Here is a 26,299-nt window from a genome sequence, read left to right on the forward strand (position 1 = left end):
CACATGCGTTGATATAAGCTATTTCGCTTGCTTTGGTGTTATTCTTATCTGTGGGTTTCAGGTGTAGGGCTCTGAGCCCAGAACAGAAACTATCTGTATGACTTTGCCACCTATGCTCTCATCTGGTCAGGTGAAGCAATGGGAAGTCCTGGCTAAAATGATGTATGCTGCTTTGTGTATAAAAAATGCATGAATGTTTGCTTGGGCACAGATAAGCAGTCTCTTTGCTGTGGTGTCCATCCTGCATTTGTAAAAGCTGGGAGACCTTGCAAACTGATTTTCTGTAAGTCTACTCCTTTCTCTTTAATATGTCCCTAGAACTGATCTCTCTGGCATTTTTGACATCTTTCTTTAATATCCCTGCACCCAACCACTCCCACGAGCCCTCCTTTGGGCCGATGGCCTAGAATAAGGTCCATCTAGCTCAGTAATGTCTACCACTGACTGGGAGCAGCACTTCAGAGTCTCAGGCAGGAGACATTTGCAGCCCTACCAGATGTCCAAAATTAAATTTGGGACCTTCTGCATACAGAATAGATGGGGCCGTCTGTATTTTATAAGCTGTTGTGTTGATATATATTTTAATTTTCATTTGGTAATTCAATGAAATGTTTATGCTGCTTATGCTTCAGTTAATGGCATTTTATTGCTCCATAGCTTTAGTTGCACACCCCCTTGAGAGGACAGATGGAAGGATTAGCTACATTTAGAATTGGAATCTTCCGCTGAAAATATTTTAAGATTTATACGTGCTGAACTCAATTCATGCTACACTTTTGCACTCTTGTTGTTACTGCTATTATACTGTTAATATTTATGAAATGCATGAACTGCAAAAAATGATAATAAACGAACAAGTAAATCCTCTGAGCCCAAGTGGCTGCAGCTGGACTGGGTGGTTCTAAGAGTGCCGGCTGCTCAGCCCGTTCGCCCCTTGAGGCTTGGAGTATTACCACGGCCTCTTGTCTGCTTCCTTCTTGGCAGAGCTGCAGCTTAGCTTGACTCACCACGCAGCAGCTCAGCTGCCCACATGGAAGCCAAGCACGCACCAAGCAAAGCTTGTGGGAGGAAACTTCCGGGCTCTAACCGCGGGAAAATGAGGCCACAATGAGGCGGGGCTGAGTGACGTCACCCACTCCCGGAGTCGAAGGGCGGGCCGCCTACTATTAAGATGAAGCTGAGGCAGCAGCCCGTGCCCAATTGTAAAATGTCTTCCTCCTTCGCACTATTGTATTATTGTATTGTAATCATGTAACAAGATTGCCTAACGGCCTTAAGTCCAGAGCTGATCTTTGTTAAGAGTCTGCTTTCTCTCGCGCCGCATAAGAAGCATATAGAATTCATCGCAGCTGTAAGCAAGGAAATGCCGCATTCAGTAAAAAGGAAATTGTCGGAAATGATTTAATACTGCTTTGTACCGAGACGTCTTTCGGGGTCCAAGGCTAGAACAAAACTACAGACTGTGCGTCACCGAATCTGCAAATCAGTCACCAGGCTGCCTACCGCGCACATAGTGTGCTAAGCAGCGCGATCCTATGCGTGCGTAGTCGGACCTATGAAATCTCGCTGTGTTCAATGGGCACGCTAGTTGGCAGTATTTTTGCAACCTTAGTTCTTGGGATCTGGACCTGTTACAAAAAGAGAAGACTAAACAGAACAATTACTGCAATACTGATCTCCGTAGCCTTTCTTCATCGTTTTCACCTGCATGCTAACGACGTAGTAGGAGAGCAGCTTTTGAGGGTCTGCATCTTGCATAAAAACGAACCTCCGATTACGCTGCTGGAAAAATCAACCACGCAGCTTGAAGAGATCCCATCACCAAGCATGAGATTCAGACAGGCGAAGGCTGAAGAACACCTCTTAGTTACCGTATACCCTGCCGATAACCACAGTGAAGATCAGTGCCAAACGATTTCTCCTCTGTACAGTTTTTTAACTGCATACCAAATAGGCTAAAAACTGTAGCATTACCTCAGACCAATGCAAACATAAAGCAATGCTTTTACCACTGAATGTCCGCGTTATTACTGCAAGCCTGAAGTGATTGATTATTATTTGAGCCCGCCTCCAGCAGAAGAAACTACAACGCCCATGATGCTTTAGGGAACGGAGCTCCCAGCATACATCGCGCCAGAAGAAACGCTCACTTCCCCGCCGCGCTGCCTTCTGGGAAACAGAGTTTTAGCGTGCCGGCCGGGCTGCTGAAACTGCTTGCGAGGAGGTGCCAAGATGGCGGCGCTGTGGGGCGGCGGCGCGGGACATGCCGGGGCTGGGGGAACCCTCCCGCTGCGAGGGGGCCCGGAGCCCGTGGCGAGCAATGGCCTTTCTTCCACGCAGGTAATGGCCGGGTCTGGCGGCTGGTGGCGGGCGGGAGAGAGTTGGGCTAGCCCATTTGGCTGGCGCTGGGTGGACACGTGGAGGCGGCGTGGCCGGCATAGGGAGGTGGCACCGGCCAGCACGACCGGGAAACCGGGGTTAGCATGGCCCTGGGGTTGGGAGGCGAGGAGGGCGAAGGCAGCGCTGGAACCGGGCAGGAACCGGTGCCCTCGGAAGGGAGCTTCGGGGGCAGGAGGGGGAAATACTTAGCGGAACATCTGGCTCCAGCTTTTGCGAAGTTGCGAATGGTGGAGTCCCAGAGAGGCTCCTCGCGTGGACCCCGGGCGCGCGGTGGCGGCCAGAGGAGTGACACGGTGACATAAGGTGGGCTTTGGGAAGCTGGGTCAGGGCCACCGCAGTTCAGAGATCTGGGGGTGGCCTCCACCCCCGACAAAAAAAGTTATCGAGGGCCTCGACATAACGGATACGTTAAACTGGAGGTTTCTAAGACATGCTAGTCCTGGCTTTAGGGTTTGTCGGGAGGGGGTGTCTCTAAGACCACCATTGGGGCAGTTTTGGACTTATTTCCGTGGAGAACTGGGGTATTTATGACTTGGCTGGGGTCCTGGGTTAAAGCAAGGGAAATAGGACCTCCCCACTTAGTCGTGGCGTTTGAATCTTTTAGGAATCGCTCTGATCAAATCTGGCTCAGAATGAGCCCCTTTCCCGTGATTATTTTTAAACTCTCTCTTCTGTGGTATATCCACATTATCTTTCATGCTGGGGCGGGGCTCGTTTTGTCTCCTCCACCCATGCCAATGTGGGCTAGAGCACTTTTTGCTTGTTCTGGAGATGGGTGAGCCCTGTCTCTCATGTGCTGGGTTGGCTGCAGACTGGGAAGCGTTCCCTCATGTAAAAATGGGCCCTGATGCTTTTGCCTGCCTTAACTCCACCCTCTTCCTCTTATACACCCCCCCACCCAAAGCTTTTCATTTCTGGGTGTGTTCATCCCCACCCACTTGCTGATCCTGTTCAGCCCCATTTGATGATGCAGTCTTTCAGCAGTTTCAATTCTTCTGAGAGAAGGCACTCTACAAGCATGCATGCCTGTCTGCTCCAAACAATCTAGCATCTCCTGTTCTTTGAATCTGATTCTACCAGCATTCCTGAAAACCCTTGGTATTGGGTTATATATTTTTTGGAAAAATTATGATCACTTGGAGCATGGCTTTTGCTTCCAGCAAGCAGTTTGAGAGAGAAGCCATTTATGGGAGTTGAGAGTGTATGCCCATGTTAGGAATGATAAATAGCTGTAACGTGCATGTGGCCTGCTTTGGCATTTTGTTCACTGGAAGAGTCTGCTGGGACTCCAGCTGGACTTCTTCTCCAATTGAGTTCCTTCTTACCACGTCCTTACCATGTGATGAATGTACTAAGCATGTGATTGCAGACTGTGTCCTGACCATGCAAAAATAAATTAGTTGTTTTGTGTGTCTGTGCAGTGAGAAGTAAAGGAAAATGCATTTAACATAACTTATATTGCTAAATTACCAGCCTGTTGCAGTTGGAAGTGGAAGGGGTGTTAAGTAGTAGGTGAACCTGCCTTCCTTAGCTTTCATCTGCAGAAGCTGAACCACTATGTTTGGCTTCTCTTGCAAGATTTTATCTTAGGTTTTCATTTGTCACTATTCCGCATGCATATCTTAATTGAATTTCGCAGTGTAATAAGCTCACTAAGCCCATGAATTCTTTCTGAGTACAATCATACCCTATCACAAATTGTAGAAAGCTACTTCTGGTCAGTTAGACAGTACTGAGTTAGATGGGCCAGTGGAATGGTCTGACTGTGTAAGGCAGCTTCCTATATTCCTAATACCATGGAGAACACACTGCTAAGCAGATACAAGTACCAGACTTTAGGCTGCATAACATATGTGACTTTATTACAGTGGTAGATGTGTTAATTCTCAACCTGTCATCTCTTGTTTAGAATCCTCTTTAAGGATTCTTGTTTTGTTTTCTATTTCCCTTAACTGTATTCTTAATGTTAATTCCATGGATTAACTTCCATGGATTAATCTATACTTTTGTTAAATTACAATTGAAGTATTGTAGGGGCATTTATAGGGGCATTTATTAGGATACAGTAAGCCCACAACTTGTGTGCATTCAGCTTTATGTGCATGGCAAAATGATGATGATGATGATGAAAGGGAGCAGAAAGGGCCTGGGAAAAATGACTTTGGCAATCCCACCTGCCATTGAATCCATTGTGTTTTGACTACTGTATGTGCAATTTTGGCTTTAGGTGCAACCCCTGGAATGTAACCCTGGTGTAAGTTATGGGCTTACTATATAACTGGAATATGTTTGCCTATTGGAGAAGGCAAATCTGGAAACAAGGTTCAGTATAAGACACTGGGTAGCATAGACAAAGATCTTGTGAGCTTATAGCAGGGAGGAGGAGCATGTAGCTCTCTAGGGAGTTGGATGTTGGGCTCCAACTCCCATCATCCCTGGTCCACAGTTATAGAGGGGTTGGGAGAGAAAATCCAGCTTTAGGTGACATGGCGTTGTAATCAGGGACCTGATGGCTAACCAAACATAACCTACAGCAGTTTGAGGGAGCAGCAAGGTCAAACCTGCAGTCAGTGTCAGGAATTTACCTGCTGATGCATCCATGCTCGCTTAGGTGATTAGCTCTTCACGCAGCATATTGACTCAGGCCTAGTGACAGGGTACCTGCTTTGCCACAGTAATCTACTGATGGTGGGAAACTGTTCTGTAGTCATTGATGCCATTTACTGACACATGGCGGTGGGGGTGGGAAGAGGTTAGTTGTGAAATCCACAGCAGGGAAAGGGAACATGAAGGGTTAATCATATAATTGTACAGTTGGAAGGGACCACAAGGGTCAACTATTCCAACCCCTTCAACAGGGGAAAATGCAGCTGCTCCGTACAGGGATCGAACCCACAACCTGGCCTTATCAGCACCATGCTCTAACCAACTGAGCTAACTGCCTGGGTTGTACCCAATGCTCTGCAAATAGAACTCTGCTTGCACAGCAAAAAAGCCCCCCTTGTCCTTGCCCTGCTTGTCCCCAAAATCATCTTTGTAAGGTCCGCCCTCCTAGCCTTCCAGACCTGACTTTGAGGGTGTGCTGGTGACTGCATGGGGAGGCACGGGGGGCGGTTCTGGTCCACAGTCTCTTGTGCTAGTGGAACAGGAAAGCTGGATACCACCCATAAACATTTAATCCAAGAAAAGATGTTGTCCTATCCAGTTGACATCATGAGCTATGGGTCCTATTGAGAAATTCACTTTTTTCCTTTTGCATGTTGTGGCAACAGTTTTCGTTTTATGAAGTGCCTTGAAAACACCACATTTGGACCTTCAGAGAAAGATGGTAGACAAATCCACTTTCCCAACCAAAAGATGAGCAGTTGATGTTAATGACCACAATGGAGATCCAAGGCCAGGATGGTCCCCCCCCCCCAATTGAAACCATCTTACTTTGAGCTTGTTTGGGTTATTTTCAAGCTTAAACTGATTAGGAATTTTCAGAATCTGAGAAGCTAGCAATGCAGATGATGCCATCGGAATTTTCAGAATCTGAGAAGCTAGCTATGCAGACTCCTCCACGTGGAAAATGTGGAACAGTTTAGCAGCCCTGCTCTGGATTCTGCATCTGAAAAGAATTTTGGCTGACAAGGTGGGAAGCTGTCATGGAAAAATTTGGTGACTGAGACATCGGGCCAAAGAATGCTTCCAGGTATTCATGGAGTATTGCCAAGTCCTTGTAGTGAGAGTCTGCTGTGCAAAGCCCAATAATTTCAGCTGGATGTCTAGGGAGGGAAGCGGTTAAACGTGCTTTGAGTTAGAACTTGTTCCATAGCTGCTTTCTAACCAGCTCTGCACATTTCCTCCCTCCCTGAAGCTGAGCTGGCTGCTCTATGGGTGTTTGCATCCCTGAGACTAGCCCTGATTCACCAAAAAAAAGGAGTGTCCCTAGGAAGAGGTGTTTATGAGCCTGCCTTGGTGGAATTAAAGTACTGTCAGCAGTAGGATCAAAGTGCTGAAATGGATCAGAAGGTGCTTGTTTGTAAAGAAGCAGCATCCTTTCCCTAACTTGCCACAGGTAAGAGAGTCTGTTACGGTGGCCTTTGCACAGAGGAATGGACATGAGAAAATACAGCAGGCTGGAAACCAGGATTTTTGACAAACAAGAGCCAAACTGAGAGGTGCAGAACTTTAGTGGTGATTAGCAAGCATTAACTCAGGGTGGGATTCAACTTCATACTACGGTGAATGTTCCATCAGCACCAGCATTTTAGCTGGCCAGACAGAATGATCTCCTCCCCTGCATGCTGCTGGGGGCGGTGGGCATTGCCATTGAGTTGATGCAAGTGCAGAGCACAGAGAAAATGATAACAGGCATGTTGAAGAGATTTAGCATCTCTGTGCTTGGTATCTGGGAAGAGCAACAGTTCATGTGACTCCCTATTTCTTTCCCACCCCAATTGCATGGGAGACCAGTGTTAGAAACCAGGGATAGAAAAGGTAGGAGCCATGTGGCTCCTGGCACCTGTATCATAGATTCTGTGAAGGATGACGAATTGGACATTTCTGTTCCAGAAACTCATCTGGAGTAAGGTTTAGCTGTAATGTGAAAGTACAGCGCATTAGGCATATATATATATATATATGTGTGAACAAATTTCTTGATGTCGGAAAATTGTTAATGATGGTGATGATGATGATGATGATAGAACTACTACTACTACTACTACTACTAGTAGTAGTAGTATCCTGCCCTTCCTAAAGGAGTCCAAGGCTGCAAACACATCCACAACAAAACAATTCTTAAAAGCATTCTAAAACATTATCTCATCTAGTGATCTCTCAGTTGCCAGGAACAGTGTCCTTCAGCTGTCAGACTGGGGGCCCTTCCATGTTAGCATTTGTTACCTTAGCAGGAGACCACAGACTGCTACTCATGGTGACTTGGTTGTTAACCATGTATGTACACACAAAGAAAACAAAAGGCTACCCTTCAGATTCACTTTGCTCAACCACTGGGCACCTTACAGTTACATAACAAAAATAGTCTTTGCCCCGAGAAGCTAGTCTTCAGCTTCATAGTTTTACCTATCTCTCCTATCCTGCCAGCTTTGCTACCTTCCATTGACCTAGTGTTTACAGATAATTGCATAACATTTACCAACTTGCCTGCTGGACATCCATGTGTGTGCAGTAGTAGGAAACTGCTTACGTGGACAGGATTGCAACTCTGAACAAGTGGTTAATTGCAAGGTGGCCATGCCTTGATTTGTTGAGTGGTGCCTGTAGAATGTTCATTGGAAGAGTATAAAAATGTTGCTGTTCCCATTGCAGTTCAGTTTGATATACGGGGCTAAGAAGGATCCCAAGTTACTGCAAAACATATGTCAGACTGCAATAGTATTCACTGAATGCATGTGCTAGAGGGGTTTTTTTTTTTTGAGGTACAGTGTGTTACAGCATATTTGACTTTATAATGCTCCTTGGCTGATATTAGACTGCAGTGGAATATGGTGTCTGGAGAACATTCCTCGGAAATAAAGGAGCATTAATGGAATTTTTTGTTGTTGTTCATATGGTGAATGAGACAACTGCATTTTTTCCTGTAATGTGAAGTGGGATTTTGCACTTGTGGAACAGCAGTAAACTGCTAGCATGTCTGCAAAGCTAAACAGGGTCCAGTATGGGTTCAAACCTATAGCCCTATAGATATTGTTGGACCACAATGGCTGGGAGTCCAATAGCATACGGAGGTCCGCAGGTAATCCATTCATTGTCACAGTTTCCCATAACTTTGCTCATCACGTTCTCTTGCAGTTATGTCTTCCTAAAGGCTAGGGGGCAGGCATTGGAAAATGGAATTCCCACCATATCCATCTGTCAGAACCAGTAGTGAAGGCAAACTTTTCCAGTTGGCAAGTTTCCCATCTTAAATGTGTTGATTCAGCAGCCAGAAAATACCTCCCAGGTCAGAATGGGTGGCTCCTCCCAGAGATCATGCATGTTTATTTGCTGCTGACTCTGACAATACTGATTTTGGAATGCTGCCTCATAGTTAATGTTACTCCTGTAGAATCTGCCATGTAGAAATAGATGAAGACCACTGCTTTCTTCCAGCTTTGCCTTTACCTTGAAATAGTTGTCCTTGTTTAAGGCAAGCCATTTACAGTGACTGCTCCTGTCTTTTCTAACCACCCCCTAGCCCTTGAGAAGTGATCAAGAGATCAGCATGGTGATCCTATTGTGCAAATGCCTCTTGAATATTCCAGTGCTGATATGATAATTCCATTGCTTAGAATATTTGAAGATCCATTCCTCAAAAACACATTTAGCACAGTTGGATGATATGAACCTTTCTTGCAATAGCAACAAATTGCACCTTATTTTGTGGCTTGGTATTTTTTGTGTGTGTGTGTTGGTGGGGGGCAAACATGCACTGACTCAAGAAAGTTCTATGCTGTGGGCTAATCAACAGAGACTATGGAAATAGGCAACTGGGGATAGAAACTAGTGCAGAGATAGCAAGGTTGTGCTTTCCAGACAAATTCCATTGGCCATGCTGGCTGGGGTTGATGGGAGTTGGAGAGCCTCACATTGACAACTCCTGACCTAGTGCATGCTAGCTTTGGGTAGTAAGGCACCATTGGTACCCTAATTGGAGGATAAGGTATTAGCAAAACAGCTTGAGTTTACTTAGGGGCAGGAATCCAACATTTATTGGATGAAAAGGGCTGCACTTCTGACTCTAGTGATCTGTTTTGCCAAATGCAAGAGTTCTTTGGGAGTCAGTGGAAATAACACCAGGGGAGAAAAACTCGGTGATTTATTAAATAGTACACTCAATACAAAATAAAGGTCATTGAAACCAGTATTTAAGCAGAGCAACATAAGAGAAACAATATAAGATACTTTCCTATTTAGTTGATGAGAATGAAAATGGGGAGACGAAGCTGGCCAGCACAGCACCCTACTGGTCTGGATCTACACTGAAGGTCAGATTTCAGATCCCACCTGAGAGCTATATAAATATACCTTAAACTCTTAGTGGCTATGTGTTGGCTGGCCTAATATCTAAATTCCTCACATCTGCTTCAGAAGTCATTATTTGGATGGTGTGAGGAATGTCACATCACCTGCAAGGTAAGATATGCTGGCCCCTGTCCATTGGCCCAGTTAATAAATTCTGCAGCTGTACTCCTCCTGGCAGGCACCCAACCTTGGGAACTTGCTCACAAGCTGATCCTCCCACATTCTGCCAACACTTATCCTTGAAACACAAGCAGCAAGTCAAAACAATAAAGCAAACCAGAAAGCCCTTGAAAGTCCTGAAGGATGTGCTGAGAAGCAAGGAAGAATAATTGTACAAACCAATTAACCCATCTCCTTGAGATGCAAAATTCTTCCAGTATGTGTTTCCCCTATATGATCTCAGGGCGGGGAAAAAGTTTTTTCACACCTTGGAGGTTTTTCCAAGACTGCAGAATGGTTGGTCTTTTCTACCTTAGAAATACAGTGTTGCTTCCATCTTAAGAAGCTCAACACCAAAAATGTAAGCCTTATTGGCATCAAGGCCTTTCTTGCAAGTAGCTGCTCTTTAATACTTGAGAAAACAATGTTATTGTACCATATGTACGTATAGTAAGTTTCTGTTAGTATATAATGCCTTCAGCAGTTTGGAACAAGGCTACTGGAAGGAGTGTTTCACCCCATATGTGCCCACTTGATTGCTTAGAACTGCAGAACTGGTGCTTGTGCCACACATGCAATAAATCCCTTTTGTGTGTACCTTTTTTTCATTAAATTGATATATATCCTACCCTTCATGCTGAAGGATACCTGATTGTTTAGACTAGTGTTTGAAATAGAGGAGAGGGCATTAATATCAGACAGTCAATTTTTAGGAAGGCTCTTACCTGCACCTAGTAGGTAATGTTTAATTGACTTACATTGTCCCCCAAGCAGCTTTCTGTGCCCTCATCTGTTCTTCCTTTTTCTCCTTCACCCCAGTACTTATTGGCAGAGGATTTGCATTTGACATCACTGGATGCAGAAACCATCCTTGAAGCAGGAGAGTTCCTGGAAACGATGCAGGACTACTTAGACTCTTCTGTCATCTCCATCATTGAGGATTTCAGCAGTCTGACTGAGGTATGGTCTGCTCTATGGAGAGACGAAAGCCGGCCAGCACACAGCAACCTACTGGTGTGGGCCTGCGTTGAAGCTCAAAGTTCAGACATCCGCTGGGAGATTTATAGAGCTTATACTCTTAGTGGCTATGTGCTGGCTGGCCTAATATCTAAATTCCTCACATCTGCTTCAGAAGTCGTTATTTGGATGGTATGAGGAACGTTAACCAGCTGCAAGGATTTTATTTTCAATTGTTCTAACTATTCTGTGTTTATTTGGTTGTGAAGTTATCTTGGTAATGCTCCTTCATCTTGCAGATCTGAGCTGTTTGCCATTAACAGCAACCCTCTGTTATCATTCCATTCCTTGACCTCCACAGCTTGTTTACTTGATTTGGTTTCCATGTAACTTTCAGTGAGTTAAGCTTGTGTTGGCAATGAGCTTGAGAGTTGCTCCTTTCCTTCCTTGGACTCTCCCTGGGTAAAGCTAAATTGGCCATCCCTGAGTTTCATATGTGAACTGAGTGTCTATTCCAAATTTGGTTTGTTTTCCCCCTCCTAACAGACAAAAGGCCGCATGGATGTAGAGAACGAGCTTTCCCTGTTGACTGCAATCACAGATATTCTGGATAGCACCGATGACGAGTCTCTCTCTCCTTTTGATACCATTCCTGACTCTGAATTGTTGACATCACCCAGAGAGCGTGATAATTCTTCGGTATGACATGGTTTATGGGACAGAAGATTTTGCTTGCCTTCTCTTGTGTGGCCAGTTAAAATTGTGGGGTTACCACAACAGTGTAGCTCCTTTGAAATTGCAGCCCATCCCGGGTAAGGTTAATTATGAAATGTTAGTTTGACAGAAGCTAATGTAACTTTCATCCTTTCTTTGTAATACCATAGGCTGATTGAACCCTGGCAGAGTTTGTCTCATCTAATCTCAACTAAGTTCACAAGTATATATTTTTTCTCCACCAAGAGAAGACTTGGATGTGAATGACCCCATCCTCCTCTTCCTTCAGCTTGAAACTTCTCCCATAGGCTGAGCATCCAAGCTGCTTAATACTTTGCTTGGTACTCAGCTCCAAGATTTCCAAGCTTATTGCTGTCATCATTATATATACACACAACAGCATCCTGTTCTTGGCTGCTAGCATTTGATTTTCTTGTGGGTTGTGTCACAGTTCCAGGATCATGCTTATCACCCTTATGGAAGTTCTGGAGGCCCTTTTCTCACCTGTGATCTCATTTCAATCTGCATTTGATGATGAAGTTTCTTTGGACAGTCACGTCTTTTTTTTTTTGCTTATACATTGACAATAGTGACATCATTTTCTCCAGGCTAGCTGCCTCTTCCTGGCAGGCATGTGCATCAGTACACGCATTCAGAAAATCCTGGCAAGGATATCCCTCTTCAAAGTTGGCATCCAAATGTAATGGGTCTAGCACACTGTGAACTCTGCAAGGTCAGAGCGCCCTCTGGTGCACATGTTGTGGCATTAAGAGGTGGCTAGGTAGTGTTAAAAGAGCTCTCTTGCCTTTGGGTGGAAACATGCAAAGATGCTAAATGTGGTTTGAAGAACATCCCTTAATCTATGCACCCCAGACAAGCATGGATTGGCTGCTAGCTTGCAAAGCTTAGCTTCTGCTGGTAAAATAGGAGCGCTTCACATGGCATTTTCAGATTTAGTTGAATTTACTTCTGCTTTCCAAACTACTCTCCTTCTGTCAGTTTCAGAGGTTTCTCAGCTTGTCCGTGACACCCCCTGAACAAGACTTCCACACCATAGAGGACTTAAAGGAGCCTAGACTTTGCTCCATTGTGACAGAGAAGGTGAGATGTTCCAACCAAATGGGTGGGTTGTGCAGTGGGCAACCCAGTTTTTATCTCTCTGGTTTACTGTTTGTTACATTATCTTGCAAACGGCTTTGAGGTTTTCTTCTTACAATCAAGCAGTGTATTAAAAAAATGAAATAAAATATTAAACTAATATTTTCCTGCACCTATCTGCCTTGTATCAAGATTATTTATGAAGCCTTCTTTGGCATGGCCTCTCCTGGAATGGGGGCTACATAGAGGGGGAACTGAGTTCCAAATCAGCAGGAGTCGAGTAAGGGCAACCTCTGCCACCAGAGTACTTCAGAAAAGATAGAAACACCACTTGCTTAGCTGCTGCCTTTCACATAGCTATGAAAGGTGCAAATGCATTTAAAAATGCTGTAAATAAGTAAAAGCACCCCTTGGATGATGACCTGGCAACCCTAAGAGACTAATAAACAGTGGTACCTCTGGTTAAGAACTTAATTTGTTCCGGAGGTTCGTTCTTAACCTGAAACTGTTCTTAGCTAATGGGGCCTCCCACTGCCACTGCACAATTTCTGTTCTCATCCTGAAGTAAAGTTCTTAACCCGGGTTAGCGGAGTCTGTAACCTGAAGTGTTTGTAACCCGAAGCGTTTGTACCTGAGGTACCACTGTAATTCTATCAGTGGATCTTTCTATTTTCAAGTCAGTGTTTAGTAAGCATCCTTTGGTGAGATAGCAAAGGAGTCGGAAATTGCGTCCGTCCCCCCGTCCCCCCCAGATCATTAATACCTGCAAAGAACTTTACTACATAATCTCTTTTCCCCTCCAGATTGAAGCCAGCACTGCCAGCCTCCCTTTGGGACTGCCTCCAAGTTGTCACAACGACTCGGCTGCTTCAAAGAAGCCCAGTAGCAAGCGGGTGCTGTTTAGGCACAGGGACCGAGATCTGCCTGTGCTGCAGCGCAGTGATGGGGAGGAAGAGGAGGAGGAGGAAGCGGCCGCAACAAGCAGCAGGCAGGGTTTGGGGGCAGGTGTGAAGGAGACCCTTGTAGCATCAGCGATGAAGGAGGCGGAACCGAACCCACCTGCAAGTGATGGTCCCTGTGTCATTGCCCCGGAGAGCATCTCCCTCAGTGAGCTGGTGAGGTCCATGCACCCTTACTGCATACCCACCTTCACAGTGTGCCTGAGTCCTAACAACCGGCCCCTTGCCGAGGAGCTCCTTGCTGGCCCACTTGTTTTGGAGGTGGTGCCTGAGAGTGGAGAGAGCATGGAGATCCCTGTGGTCCTGCAGAGAATGGAGACAGAGATCCAGGACAGAACTGAGAACAACTGCACAGCTAGCCATGTGGATGAAGGGGCAGCATTCCTGGCCCCTGCCCTGGAAAAATTACCACCAGATGACAGCACCAAGGCTGCCTGCCTGGACGGAGAGCCTGACCTGGACAAGCGGGCTGAAGATGTCGGCAGGGTTGCCCTCCAAGGGGTAGAAGATGCAGGCGCAAAAGCTCAGGACTCAATGGATGATCAAGATCATATATTTGAACCTGGCTCAGCTGCACACAAAAAAGCAAAGCGCAGTGCCTTGGCAAAGGACCAGATGTGCACCAAGAGAAAATCCAACAAGGAAACAATGGGGCGCAAAGAGGCCACAAGCAGTGAGCCGATTCCTGTCTGTTCTGAAGAGCAGGCTGGGACTAATCCAAGCCACCCTGTGCCAGAGAAGGAGGTGGAGAAAGCTGGAGGGGAAGAGCAGGGCAGGTTGCTCTCGGACCAGTCAGCCCATACAGTGGAAAGATCGGATATTGAGATGGAGGAACTGGAGCCCCAAACCCCACTTGTGCCGTGCAACAAGGAACTGCGGTTTGCTGAGCACAAGGAGGGGGATGTGCCAAGTGAGCCCGTCCTGCTGGCGAATGAGGTGGCTGGCCCAGAAGCTCCCCAGCAGCTCCCCAGCAGTACTGCAGACTTTGAAAGGCAGCCTTCCAGTAATGAGGATGCTGGCTGCCCCCCAAAGGAAGCCAAGCCCAGGCCTCTCAGCCTGAGCGAATACAGGCAGCGCCGTCAGCAGCGCCAGCCTCGCGAAGGGAACGGCACAGAGAACCAGAGCGCCAGCAAGTGGCCCAGCCTCCCTGAACTCCCCACAGAATTGGCTGAGCTTCCTTGCTTGGTCCCACCGCTACCTTCCAAAGTTGCTTCGTCTGGACTGGCAAAGGACCCTGAGAAGCCAACTGGCTCCTCCGCTGCTCCTGTCCCAGCTGGCAAATCAGGTGCCCCACCTCTATCCATGCCAGCTCCAAATTCTGCACCAAGAGTGGCTCCTCCCTTGCAGCATGGCTGTATGAGCCCTGTTCCTCCTCCTCCACCTCCTCCTCCTCCACCACCACCTACCACATCTCTCCCTGCTGCGTCCCCACTGCCCAGCACAGTCTGTGCCTTTCCCCCTGTTGGGGTTCAGGTGCCTCCAACGCTGCCTCCGCCTTTCCTGCCCCCAGCCTCAGGGGCTTTCCTGCCACCTGTGCCTCCCTGGCCTCCCTTTGCCCCTGTGCCAGCTGCCTACCAAAGCCTGCCACCACCACTTCCTGCTGCTGAGGCCCGCCCTTCTGTCTTCCACATGGTTCCTCCTGTGCCCCCTCCGACCTGGCCTCCCCCGCCCATTCCTTTGCCACCTTTAGCCCCAGGCCCCCCTTACAGCTCTGTTGAGTGGGTGCCACAGCCACCGTACTGGCCGGGCATGCCAGTACCCCATCCGATGTTGCCCATCCCTTACGGGGATCAAGGACATCTGGCTGGCAGTTTGCCTGCGCCATCTTGTTCCGAAGGGGCACTTGGTCCCCAGAATGCAGCCTTGATGCCAGAGCCCTCTCACTTCAGAATGCAAAGCCTGGCAGCCAGTGAGAAGCCAAGCCTGCCTACACATGTCCCTTCTGCCATCAAAGCTGACCCCAGAAGAGTGTCTGACCCAAGGAGGCAAGTAGCTCTGGGGAAGCTGCCTTCTCCATCAGTCATTGAGCCTTCAGGGGAAGCGGCACTGACTCATTGTGCCAGGAAGGGCTCCAGCCCTCAGTCTTTGGGGGAACCCCATTCTGCAGCTCCTTCCCAGCAAATCAGGGAGGCCCTGAAGCCCTTAGAAGAGCTGTCCTTTCCTGATCTGCTACAACCTTCAGGGAAGGCCCCTGTGCTCTCTGACCATATGGAGAAGACCTTGAGTATACCCACTGCAGCTTCAAGTGCCAAAGAGGCGTCTCCTGATTCCTGGTCACAAGAAGAAGGTTCTTCCTTTCCTGCTGCCTCAGTGCCAGAAAAGCTCACAGCGCCAACTGCAATGGAGGTGGGTGCTGAGGAAGCTGCCCCAACAGCAACTGCTTCTCCAGCATCATTGATGCCCCAGAAGGTGCATGAAACTGCTCAGCTCTCCAAGAAAACAACCCATATTTGGAAGTACCAACCACTCATCAACATTGCACAGCGCAGCTGTAAAGAGGACATTGTTCAAGCCTTTATCAATGAAATTGGTGAGTGGCTGTACTGCTGAGGTTTGGGGGGAGGAGAGGGTTAAATGGCATCTGTGGCCCAAGAATGGCATGGCAGGTAGTCCTTTGCTGGACACAGAACTTGGGGTGCAGATCAGGGTGTCCCCTTGGTGGGCTCATAAACCTGTATAGTGGGATCCCCTTCTCAGAGGTTCCTCAATGGAAAAGGAAGCCCATATCCATTGGAGGCTCATAGTTCCTAATTATGCACTATACCTTGCAAACTTATTTTCCTTTCCTATTTCTGCCCCATGGTATTTCACTTCAGGAGGTCAAAATCCCTTTGGGAAGCTCTGCTTTAAAGCCTGGGGACAGTCCTCTTTCTAGCTCATCTTCGCAACCTGCTTACCCCCCTTTTTTTGCTCCAAACAACTGCATTCCATGTTTTATGCTTAAGTAGTTACATATTCTGTCTGACTCCCTCTCATGCTCTTAAGACACTGTTTTGAAGATGCTGGCAAAGAGGGCCAGGCGGTAATTGTGGGGAGCCTGGCTTCTCCGGCCGGCCAGCGAAGCTTCTTCTGAGAAGTCACGAAGCCCAAATGAGTGTACACAATGCATTAATATTATCATTTTCCCTTCAGGAATTGAAGCCTCTGATTTGTCCAGCCTGCTAGAGCAATTTGAAAAGACAGAAGGTGAGTTGCGAAATTTGGACAAGCAGTTCAGCACGTTGACCAGTGTGCCAGCAGGCTTCTTCACCCCTCCAGCTTCTTCGCCTGCCCCAAAACTGTTGTTGAAATTCTACTCCATATTGATCCAGAGCAGATTCCAACCTATACTTAGCAGAGTAAAAACTTAAACACGTTGCAGGATTCCCAGAGGCAATTGTATTTCATCCAGCAGAGCTTTACCGCTACTGAAGGCAAATGAGCATAATGGTCACAAATCCAATACACTCAGGATTGGCACTGTCCATAAGAAATCCAGTTGCAGCAGACTTAACTTAAACTTACAACAACTTTAATAAGTCTAAACCTTAACACTATACAGCTGTACCTTGGATCCTGAACGCCTTGCGACTTGAACGTTTTGGCTCCCAAACACTGCAAACCCAGAAGCAAGTGTTCCAGTTTGCAAATGTTCTTTGGAAGCCGAAAGTCCAGTGTGGCTTCCACAGCTTCCGATTGCGTGCAGGAAGCTCCTGCAGCCAATTGGAAGCCGCGCCTCGGTTGTTGAACATTTTGGAAGTCAAACGGACTTTGGAACGGATTCCGTTCGACAACCAAGGTACGACTGTATACAGAACACCACACCAGAAGGAAAAGAGATAGAAAGAGAAAGTGAAACCGAGGCTCCTTCTGGCCTCCTATTACAGTCAGCATGACTTTGACAAAAGAGGTAACAGAACCAGTTTAAGCCAGCTGTACTCTGCCTTCTCTGAAGGAATAACCCAAACATCGTGAACCTTCTGCTTGTTTCTTTCACACAGAGAAGCTTCCAGAACCCTCTTGAATTAATCAGAATAGGAACGATCTCTGCATATCAGATCAATACTTTCTCTACTAAGAAATGCAAGCTGACACAAACATGCCTGACTGCCTTGTGTATCACATGAAGGTGGCAGCCAGTCCCAGGCTTCCTTGCACTTTCTTTCCACAAAGCACCAAACTTCTTGTGGAAACGAAGAGAGCTATCTGAGGACCAGTGTGGTACAGTGGCTAAGAGTATTGGCCAAGAGATGAGAGTTCAGTTCCCCACTGGCTCATCTGGTGACCTGGGGCCAGCTTCTGCCTCCCAGCCTGGCCTACCTCACAGGGTTATTGTGACGATAAAATGGGGGAGGGGAGAACCATGTATGCTACTTAGAGCTGCTGGAAGGGGAAGATGGGCTATAAATGTAAAAATAAAATAAATGCGCCCACTGGCTTGGGTGAATGTGTTTTTCATTGAAAACAACCTAGGTCTCCAGAAAAGATAGGCAAGTTTTGTGCTCAGAAAAAATGCTTGTGAATAAGGCTTTGCTTTATTTTATTTTTTAGCCAAAAAGGAAGCTCCTAGTATGGCAAAATCTAAGGACAATGTGACTTTGGGGAACAATGGGTGAGTACAAAATTTGGTCCTAACCAGGTATCTTCCCACCCATGATTATTTCCGCTTGGTTGACAAATAGCACTGCATTTCTGGAGGCAGGCAAGAAACACTGGTGGCAAGAGACCTGCTTTTCAGAGCATGCACATCCTGGACTAAGTTGCCTGATAACTTGCTAAGGAGTACCAAGCGTGCAGTGTTTCAGTGCTCCATGTGCTGACTGGGTGATTCATGATTGTGTGGGACACTCTGTGTGTAATAAAGGCCTCTCTCTCTCTCTCTCTCTCTCTCCTTCAGCTCTGAGGCACAGCAGGAAAAGAAAATGGTGGACCGGCTTCAGGCGCCAGAGCTCACCAATGTTGCAGGTGAAGGCTCTTAGAGTTAAGCTCTTTCTGTACTGAGAGATGATCCCTGAGACTGAAATGCCAGGAAATTCAACACGCTCTTTCTCCAGGAGTGGTGTGGGGTAGAGGTGAAGTGAGTGCTGAGGGCAGAGCTAATTTGCCGCATCTCTTCAGCACCCAAAAATGCATTCCTGAGATTCTTTGTTGAGCTCTTGCTGAGGGGCCTAGCTTAGGTAGTTCATGCTGAGGAAGGGTGCTCTTTTGGGAAGGTAGATGGGGCAACTGTGACACACCCTTTTCATAAACATGAAAAGACATAAGCTAAAAAGCAGAAAAAGAATCGAGCAATTATAAATTGCCATCAAAATGCAAAGGCATGGAATTTACATTAAAGGTAAACTGCCTGGGGGGGGCAACCAATTCACTCAAAGACCTAGGAAAAATAGGAAGAGTTTACAGCATGGGGAAGCAGAGTGTGGCCCTTCAGGCAACAGTCCTTACTGACTTGTGTTTTACACCCCAAACTATTTTGCTCTGGCTGTAATGTGTCCTCAAACTTTGAAAATGTATATTGCTTGTCCAGATGGGGGGCAGAGAAGGGTGTGTAAATAGAAAGTAGCCCACTATGCAGTGGTAAAAGTTGCATAACTTGCTCTTCCCACTTATATCTCTGGCTCTGCCCAACACTGGGATACGGTCCCTGGAAGGTTGCCCGGAAGGGAATGCTACAAAAAAAAAGGTTACCCGCCGCATAGCCTATTCAAGAAGATGGAGTCTTCTTAATTTTTTCTGGGAGGAAGTTGCAAAATTGAGCTGGTTTGGGCTATTGCTGGGGGCAAAAACTTTTACATCCCTCATAGGAGGGGCAACAAGGCCAGTTGCCTGGACCATGTTTTTTGAGGGTGGGAGGGGTGCTGTGCACATGGGTTTCTCTTCCATCTCCTGAGGGCTCTCTGTCTCTCTGCAGGACTGACGCCTCCAGCCACTCCGCCCCACCAGCTCTGGAAACCCCTGGCGGCCGTCTCCCTGTTGGGTAAGGCTGGCTCCACCAAAGGCGTTAGGCTCACGAAATCCCTGAGCAAGCCTCACCGGAAAGCTGCAGCCCCCGTTCACGTCGGCTCCGGTGAGCATGACTACTGTCAGCTTAGTGCTGCTCAGCCAAAGGGAGGCGCCCGGTGGAACGTCAAGCAAAACTCTGACATAACAATAAAGCCCATCAAGGCCGCGGCAAAAGAAGTGCCGGATCAGCCCCCTGCTACGAGTCAGCTCCCTGCTGCTGTCAGACTGGACCCTGCTGGCTCCCTTGGCACGGCGGCTGCCTGCCAGAGTCCCAGAGATGTTGGGCGGGAGCAGCTCAGAGCCTCTAATCCTGTTGCAGCCAGCTCGAGCCCTGACACATCAGAGTCACCGCTGTTGGACAGCAGCCCCACCAGCTCACAAAAGGAGCCCCTGGACCACCGGACTAGCACACCAAGGTCCGCGGGCAGCGATGATCCATGCTCCGTACTGTTATCTCCGGCTGCGTCCCCCTGCCGGGATGCAGAAGGACCCACGTTGCAGCAGCCTCAAGAGGTTCGGCAGAAGCGGCTGGCTTCCAAACGCTCCTTGCGGTGCTACCGGGGCAGGCAGAAGTCAGCCAGTCCCCCAGAGGGGCCCTGGAGAAGCAGGCGGACCCGCGCCAGCCGGACCCGCGCCAGCCGATCCTTCAGCTCCAGCTCTGATGGAGACAGTGACAACAGTGACTCTTCACCCTCCTGCTCCTCCTCCTCCTCCTCCTCCTCTGCGTCCTCTTCTCGGTCACGTTCTCGGTCTCCCCCAGCAAAGCGCTGGCGAAGGTGAGGGATGAAGTCTCTTTCCTCTTGCCAAGACTCGGCACCCCGAGTGTCAAATTGCCCTTGCGTGGCACAGAAGTTTTATGGGCCTTTTCCCTCAGCAGCTGTTGTGGCTGAAAGTTATGGGTGTGGAGTGCTGTGGGGTAGCTTGGGGTGTTTTGCATGCACATGAGCAGCAATGGAGTCTACGTTGCCCAAAAGGAAGCCCACTGCACTCTTTGCTAGCCTTATGGATAGCTGGGCCCTTTCCTAGCTTAGCGAGTCTTAGGCTCTTATCTACAGTACGCATGCCTATGTATGTATAGTGTAAGTAGATAAATAGGTACCAATAGGGAAGGTAAACTCTCTGGCTTCTGTCATGATATTCCATTGCGCCAGAAGTGTCATGCTGGTCACATGACCTGGAAAACACCCCATAGTCAAATTTGACTGGACTTAACCGTCCAGATGTCCTTTACCTTTATCTTTACATGCCTATTCTGGTTCTCCTCCAGAGGAGCTTTTGGACTGAACTTCTCAACTTGTATCTTGTTACTTGGAGGATAGCTTTGCAGACTGCTCTAATGAGTGTGCATCTAGCATCCCTTTCTGTCCCTTTGAGTTGAATCCAAAGCAGGGCTAAGTCACAGTCCTGTTAGCACAGGGATTTCTGCTTGCACAACAGGACTTTCTCCCTGCTTCCCCATGCCCCCTAATTTTACTTTTGGAGGTTCTGCCAGCCTTCTGGAGCAGATTTGCGTAAATGGAAATCCTTTTGTTACTTGGACATGTTAGTTGGATACCCTTCTTGGTGAATTTGTTCTGCGCCTTATACGGAGGGGCCACAGGCTAATTCAGTTTGCATGTGACATATAGTCACCATGAGGACTCTTCCCATCCTAGGAATGGCAGCCTGGGGGCTGCTGAACCTTTTCAGCTGGGCCCATTAAGCCTCTTCTTCTCTTTTCGTCAGTTCTGTTTCTAGTGACATCTTGTGCTGCCTGAGGCGGCTGCCAATATCCAGCCCTCAGCTGGTCTATTCACTTGATGGTACTGAGGAATGCACATGGATGCTGCTGATGATTAAGGCCTAAGATTTCAATTCTTTCCAAAAACCCAGTGTTCAGGACCCTTGGAGTGGAAGGTTAGCCACACAGTGGCATAGGTGGCAACAGTCCATGGCTAACGGATGTGCAAGTTGCACTCTCTCCTTAATTGCCTCTCTCTGGAGAAATTTTGATCAGGTGAATTACAGTAGAGCCTCGGGTTGCGAGTGTGATCCGTGCGGGAGGCATGTTTGCAACCCGCAGTGCTGTGTCTGTGCATGCCTGGGTCATGATTTGGCGCTTCTGTGCATGCGCAAAGTGCGTTTTAGTGCTTCTGCACATGCGTGAGCGCCGAAACTTGGAAGTAACCTGTTCCAGTATTTCTGGGATCGGCGCAGTGCGCAACCCGAAAATGCATAACCTGAAGCATCTGTAACCCGAGGTACCACTGTATTAAGACCTGTTGATGGAAATGAAGCCTTAACTTGCACAATGCATACCAAGCACAGAAATTGACCTTCGTCCCGATTTGTGGTGGAATACAGTGGCCTGAACATCTGCCATACTTCTGGTATATCTTGTAGTGGGGAGATAGAAATGGCTATGCAGCCCTTAATTAACTCCACTGTGCATATTCTGCACTTCTACTGTTAGCAGTAAGTTACTTCTTAAACATAGTCTTACCTGGTATATGGCAGCTTCCTGTTCATCCATCTAGATCAGCATTGTCTATTCTTGACAGTAGCTCTCCAGGGTAGCTCTCCCAATCTCCTGTTAACTGATTTCTTTTTACTTTAGATGCTAGGAATTTCACTGGGTATCTTCTGCATGTAATGCAAATGCCCTATTATTAACCTCCAGTCCCTTACAGAACAAGTGTTAAAGCATCTTGGGCATGTTTAAGGGGAACATTTGACCAATATATTTTGGATAGACCTCTACAAATGCAAGTAGGTGTCACAGTCTGCTCTGCCACAAAGTTTTCTGTCTTGGGAACCCCTTGTTCCTTGGGAGAGAAGGCATGCTGAAGCTCCATTGCAAGCAGGTTGCACAAGCTGAAGGTCACTCAGGGGAGCTCCTGTGAGTGCTTGCATGCACCCCCATGGACACACAGTGTGTGCAGCCGCTGGTCTCACTGGGCTCCCTCTTTCACTCCAGGTACCATTCTCGAAGTTCCAGCTCCTCTTCCTGTGGGAGCTCCTGGAGTCGGTCGAGGGGCAGGTCCCGGTCTTCTTCGTGTTCCTCCTACATATCAAGATCATCCTCCTGCTCCCCCTCTCTGCACAGAAGGAAGAGGTGAGACATGCAGCACTTGTGTTTATTCTCTTGAACAGTGGGATATATAATCTGTCTTCTTCCCCTTTTCCCACCACCACCCCAGCAATTCTAATATGAAAGTAAAGTCAAATATTTTATGTTCAGTTTGGGCTCCCTCTCTGTTTCCCCACATTAAATAATGTGAAATGCTTTAAATACATTTTTGTGCTTTTTTTACTCACCATATGGGTTTTCCTTGTGAAATAGTTTTGCATTCTCCTTTCTTGAAAACTTGAACCCTTCCCACGTATTTGGCACCTTAGTATTCTGCTCTTCCTCCAAGGGGCTTAGAGGTGTGTATTTTGCCTCGTGTGCAGTAAAGTGTGCTGTGACTTTGGCATTGAGTTTCATAGCTGAACTGCAGCCTAGGTTCTCCAGGTCTTGCCTGTACTCTTGCCACTGCGCCAACTTTCACAAGTTAGTTGTCACCTGATAAACAGCTTGCGGGTTTTTTTGTGTGGCACTTTCCCCCCACCTTCACAATGAGTGGGGTGTTTAGCTTTATACTGACCAGCCATGTGAGTGGACCTCAATTGTGTCTGTACTTCTGTACACTCTCTCTCTCTCTCTCTCCCCACCCCCTCTCTTCCTTGGAAGCTGCTTGCAGCCTAGAACATCTCATTCTTCTCTAAGAGCTAAAACCAGGAGATGATGGCTGTATCTCCCTAAGTGAAGAATCAAGCTGCTCCTACCTTTCTGCTACCATTTCACTTTTTTCACTCTTCTTTGCTTTGACTTCTTTTTTTTAAAAAAAACCATACAGATACAATTCCAGCAGCTCCCGTGAGCGTTACCAAAGGCAGAAAAATGGATACAAAGACCGTGCAATAGTGAGTATTTCTGGGGCATACCAGTGTTCTAGGAAGGGCAGCTACATCACGGGGGGCTGCCTTAATCATGGTCATTGTAAGACCATGTGTCGCTTTCCTGCTCTGGAATTGATACGCGTTCTTCAACTATTAGGCTGTTTTTCCCAGAACCAGGCAGTTCTGCTTTTTCCATTGATCCAAGGACAAGGAGAGGTTGGCCTGTTTAAGTGACAGTGAACTTTCCTCACTGCCAAAGTGCTAATACAGTGCAGAAGTGCAGTTTTTGAGCAAACAATTGCTTTAAAAAAGAAAAAAGAAAAAAAAGCAAGTAGCTACTTCTTGAGCTGCAGAGATGACCTTGACAGTATGTGGGCCATGCTTGCTGAAATCTCAGAAGCCATAGAGGTGGCTGGTTTAGGCTTGGTATGTTCTTCAGAGTCTTTGTCCTTGTTGAGATGGGCAAATACACAACAAGAGTTGCAAAAAAAAAGAGGAAAAAATAAAAACATATGTGCTCAACTAGCAAAAAAGCATGCTGGTTGCTGAATTTGGATTTCCCTGGATATGGTACACATACGGTTGAGTTACCTTGAGAACGTGCACCTACTTGGGCTTTTTCCCTTCCCTTGAGGAAAACCTGACAATGTCTTAGCCGTTTAGGCAAACATCCAAGTGAGGTCCTGGTCCTGGGGCACTTTCTATTAGAAGTTGAAGTTGTATTTGCATGAACAAAGGTTAATAGTTGTGGGTATTTGCATAGTAGCTAAACCGGCTCATGACTTCTGTTCAGTGGGGAAGTTCATGCGTAGAGCACATGAACACATTCGCCACATAGAGAGTGAACGTGAGGCCATCCCAAAATTCTCCGGCACTTTCCAGAGAAGCTGTAGCCCTCCTTTTAGTGATCCACAGAGGCACCATGGGAAAGGTTAGAACAAGTTTTGGAAGCCTGTGACCCTCCAGATTTTTCCTCTTGGATGGGCAGTGCTCACTGATGCTGAAATGCATATTCTATTAGCATCCTGAAGGACCACGAGTTTCCCATCAGTGGTTCGCACAAGTAAGCAAGGGAATCTATATTTAAAAATGAGTTTGTAGTGAGTGTTGGGGCAACTGGATTGGCAGGAGGAAGATGATTGCTTGATATAACTGTGGCTGAGTTCTGCTCCTTCTCTCCCTCAATTATGTGCATAGGAAGAACGGCGTGTTGTCTTCATTGGGAAGATCCCCAGCCGGATGACTCGTTCAGAACTACGACACCGTTTCTCTGTGTTTGGGATCATTGAGGAATGCACCCTGCACTTCCGGGAGCAGGGGTAAGAGAGGATCAAGCCTCCCTCTGGGCAACCTCCTTTGCCGCATGGAGCTAATGGGAAGAGGGGGGAAGAGGATGGGGTGTTGGATTCTGGCCCTTCGCTTTCCTCCTGGCTGGTCCCAGCTGTAGAATCGTAATTCCTTGTCCTTCCTATCCGGCAGGGATAACTATGGCTTTGTGACATACCGCTATGCTGAAGATGCCTTTGCTGCCATAGACGGTGGGCATTCACTGCAACGCCCTGATGAGCAGCCCTTTGACTTGTGCTTTGGAGGACGCCGGCAGTTCTGCAAAAGGAACTACGCCGACTTGGGTGAGTCCATGGAGGTGACTGTGAGCTTGGGTTAAACACAGTTGCCATGAACTTTCTCTGAGACTTTGAGCAAACAGGAGTATACAAGTTCTTGGAACTTTCTTTGTGCAGGAGGTTAGCCCCCTGCTTAACCTATATTTTGCCGATCTCATGATTCTTGTGGTGTCAGTCCTGCATTGAGGTGTCTCTCAACACAGCAAAGGAAGCTTGGTCTTAAGTATCTTGGGTAATGGAGTTGTCAGTTGAGGTTCAGCTAGCTTGGCACTGATTTTTGCCTATTATTATGTGTTAAATTTATATACCGCCCTTCATCCAAAGATCACAGGGTGGTTTTCAACATAAAAACCCAAAATGGATAACATAATAGTAAGACCCCTGTATATTCATGACCTGTGTGTGATAGAGAAGGTGGGAGAGAGAGAATTCGGAATAATTGATTTCAGAGTTTTCTTGGGGCAAACAGTCTAGGGGGGAGTGTAGAGGTGGCTAGAGGCCTAGTCAGCCTTTCCATTCCAGTGCACTTTTCTGGTTGCTGATTCTCGTTGACTCACCGGTGACTGTCTTTGTGTTTTTCAGACTCAAACCGAGATGACTTTGAGCCTGCTCCCGCGAGGAGCAAATTTGACTCCCTTGACTTCGACACCTTATTGAAGCAGGCTCAGCGGAGTCTGCAGAGGTAACGCTGGCTCTCTCGGGCTCAGGTTGCCCGGTAGGCATTTGCCTACACCAGCCTTACCTCAGATTGGCTGCAGGGGCAGGTGCCCCTTGGGCCTAGCTGCTATGTCCAGCGTGGTTTTGTAATGAAATATAACAGAAAAAAATCCCATAAACAATTTTTATCCTGGCTGTTTTTCTAGGGACTATTTAAGGGGAAGGACACTTTCTCTAACAGTGGGGACAGGAATGGAAAAACAACATCAACCGCCTTCAGTCCACTTAATCACTATGCAGACAATAAACTCTAATCATAGATCTTCCCAGTCTCCTACTTTTTGTCTGTCTGTATCTGTCACTGCAGGATTGGAGGAGGCAAGGTACAAGGTCTCAGGGTGAAATCAAGTTCATCTGATCGAGGTCCGAAGGGGTCACCTCGGGTGCCACACAAAGTTAGGATGTGCTCTTGTCTTAAAAACCTGTGGTAGCCACAGGTGGGCTGTAAGGTGGCTGTGGGTGGGGCTGCAGAAGCTGCTTGTTGTCTAGTTTCTCCCAGTCTACATTCACCAGGGCTATAAAGAATGTAGGCTCACCACAGTTCTGAATGGCCAATAGTTAACGTGTTTCAGCTCCTGTGGGGTTGGGTGGGCTGGTTTTGTTCTCTTGCTCACCCAGAACGTCTCCTGTGCTGCCACACCCCTTCTCTGTTTGCTCTGCCTATGGTATATTTCTACAACAAACCCTGCAGAGTTGTTCTCCCCTTTTCTAGAGTTGCAAGGCCACAGTAGGAATAATTATTATTACTATTGCTAT

The 26,299-nt window shown here is 47.3% G+C and overlaps 1 protein-coding gene across 1 annotated transcript; it reads left to right on the forward strand.

The window, feature by feature from the left end:
• Positions 1 to 2,137: 2,137 nt before the first annotated feature.
• Positions 2,138 to 25,805, forward strand: PPRC1 (PPARG related coactivator 1). Its single transcript, XM_079977416.1, has 14 exons — positions 2,138 to 2,340; positions 10,390 to 10,530; positions 11,074 to 11,226; positions 12,241 to 12,342; positions 13,143 to 15,828; positions 16,431 to 16,484; positions 17,829 to 17,889; positions 18,175 to 18,242; positions 19,189 to 20,056; positions 22,237 to 22,374; positions 23,159 to 23,225; positions 24,399 to 24,520; positions 24,681 to 24,832; positions 25,409 to 25,805. Exons 1-14 carry the CDS (start codon positions 2,233 to 2,235, stop codon positions 25,510 to 25,512), a joined length of 4,824 nt encoding a protein of 1,607 aa, XP_079833542.1. The 5' UTR covers positions 2,138 to 2,232; the 3' UTR covers positions 25,513 to 25,805.
• Positions 25,806 to 26,299: the final 494 nt, after the last annotated feature.

Source organism: Podarcis cretensis (genome assembly GCF_951804945.1).
Source record: "Podarcis cretensis genome assembly, chromosome: 5".
Taxonomy (NCBI): Eukaryota; Metazoa; Chordata; class Lepidosauria; order Squamata; family Lacertidae; genus Podarcis; species Podarcis cretensis.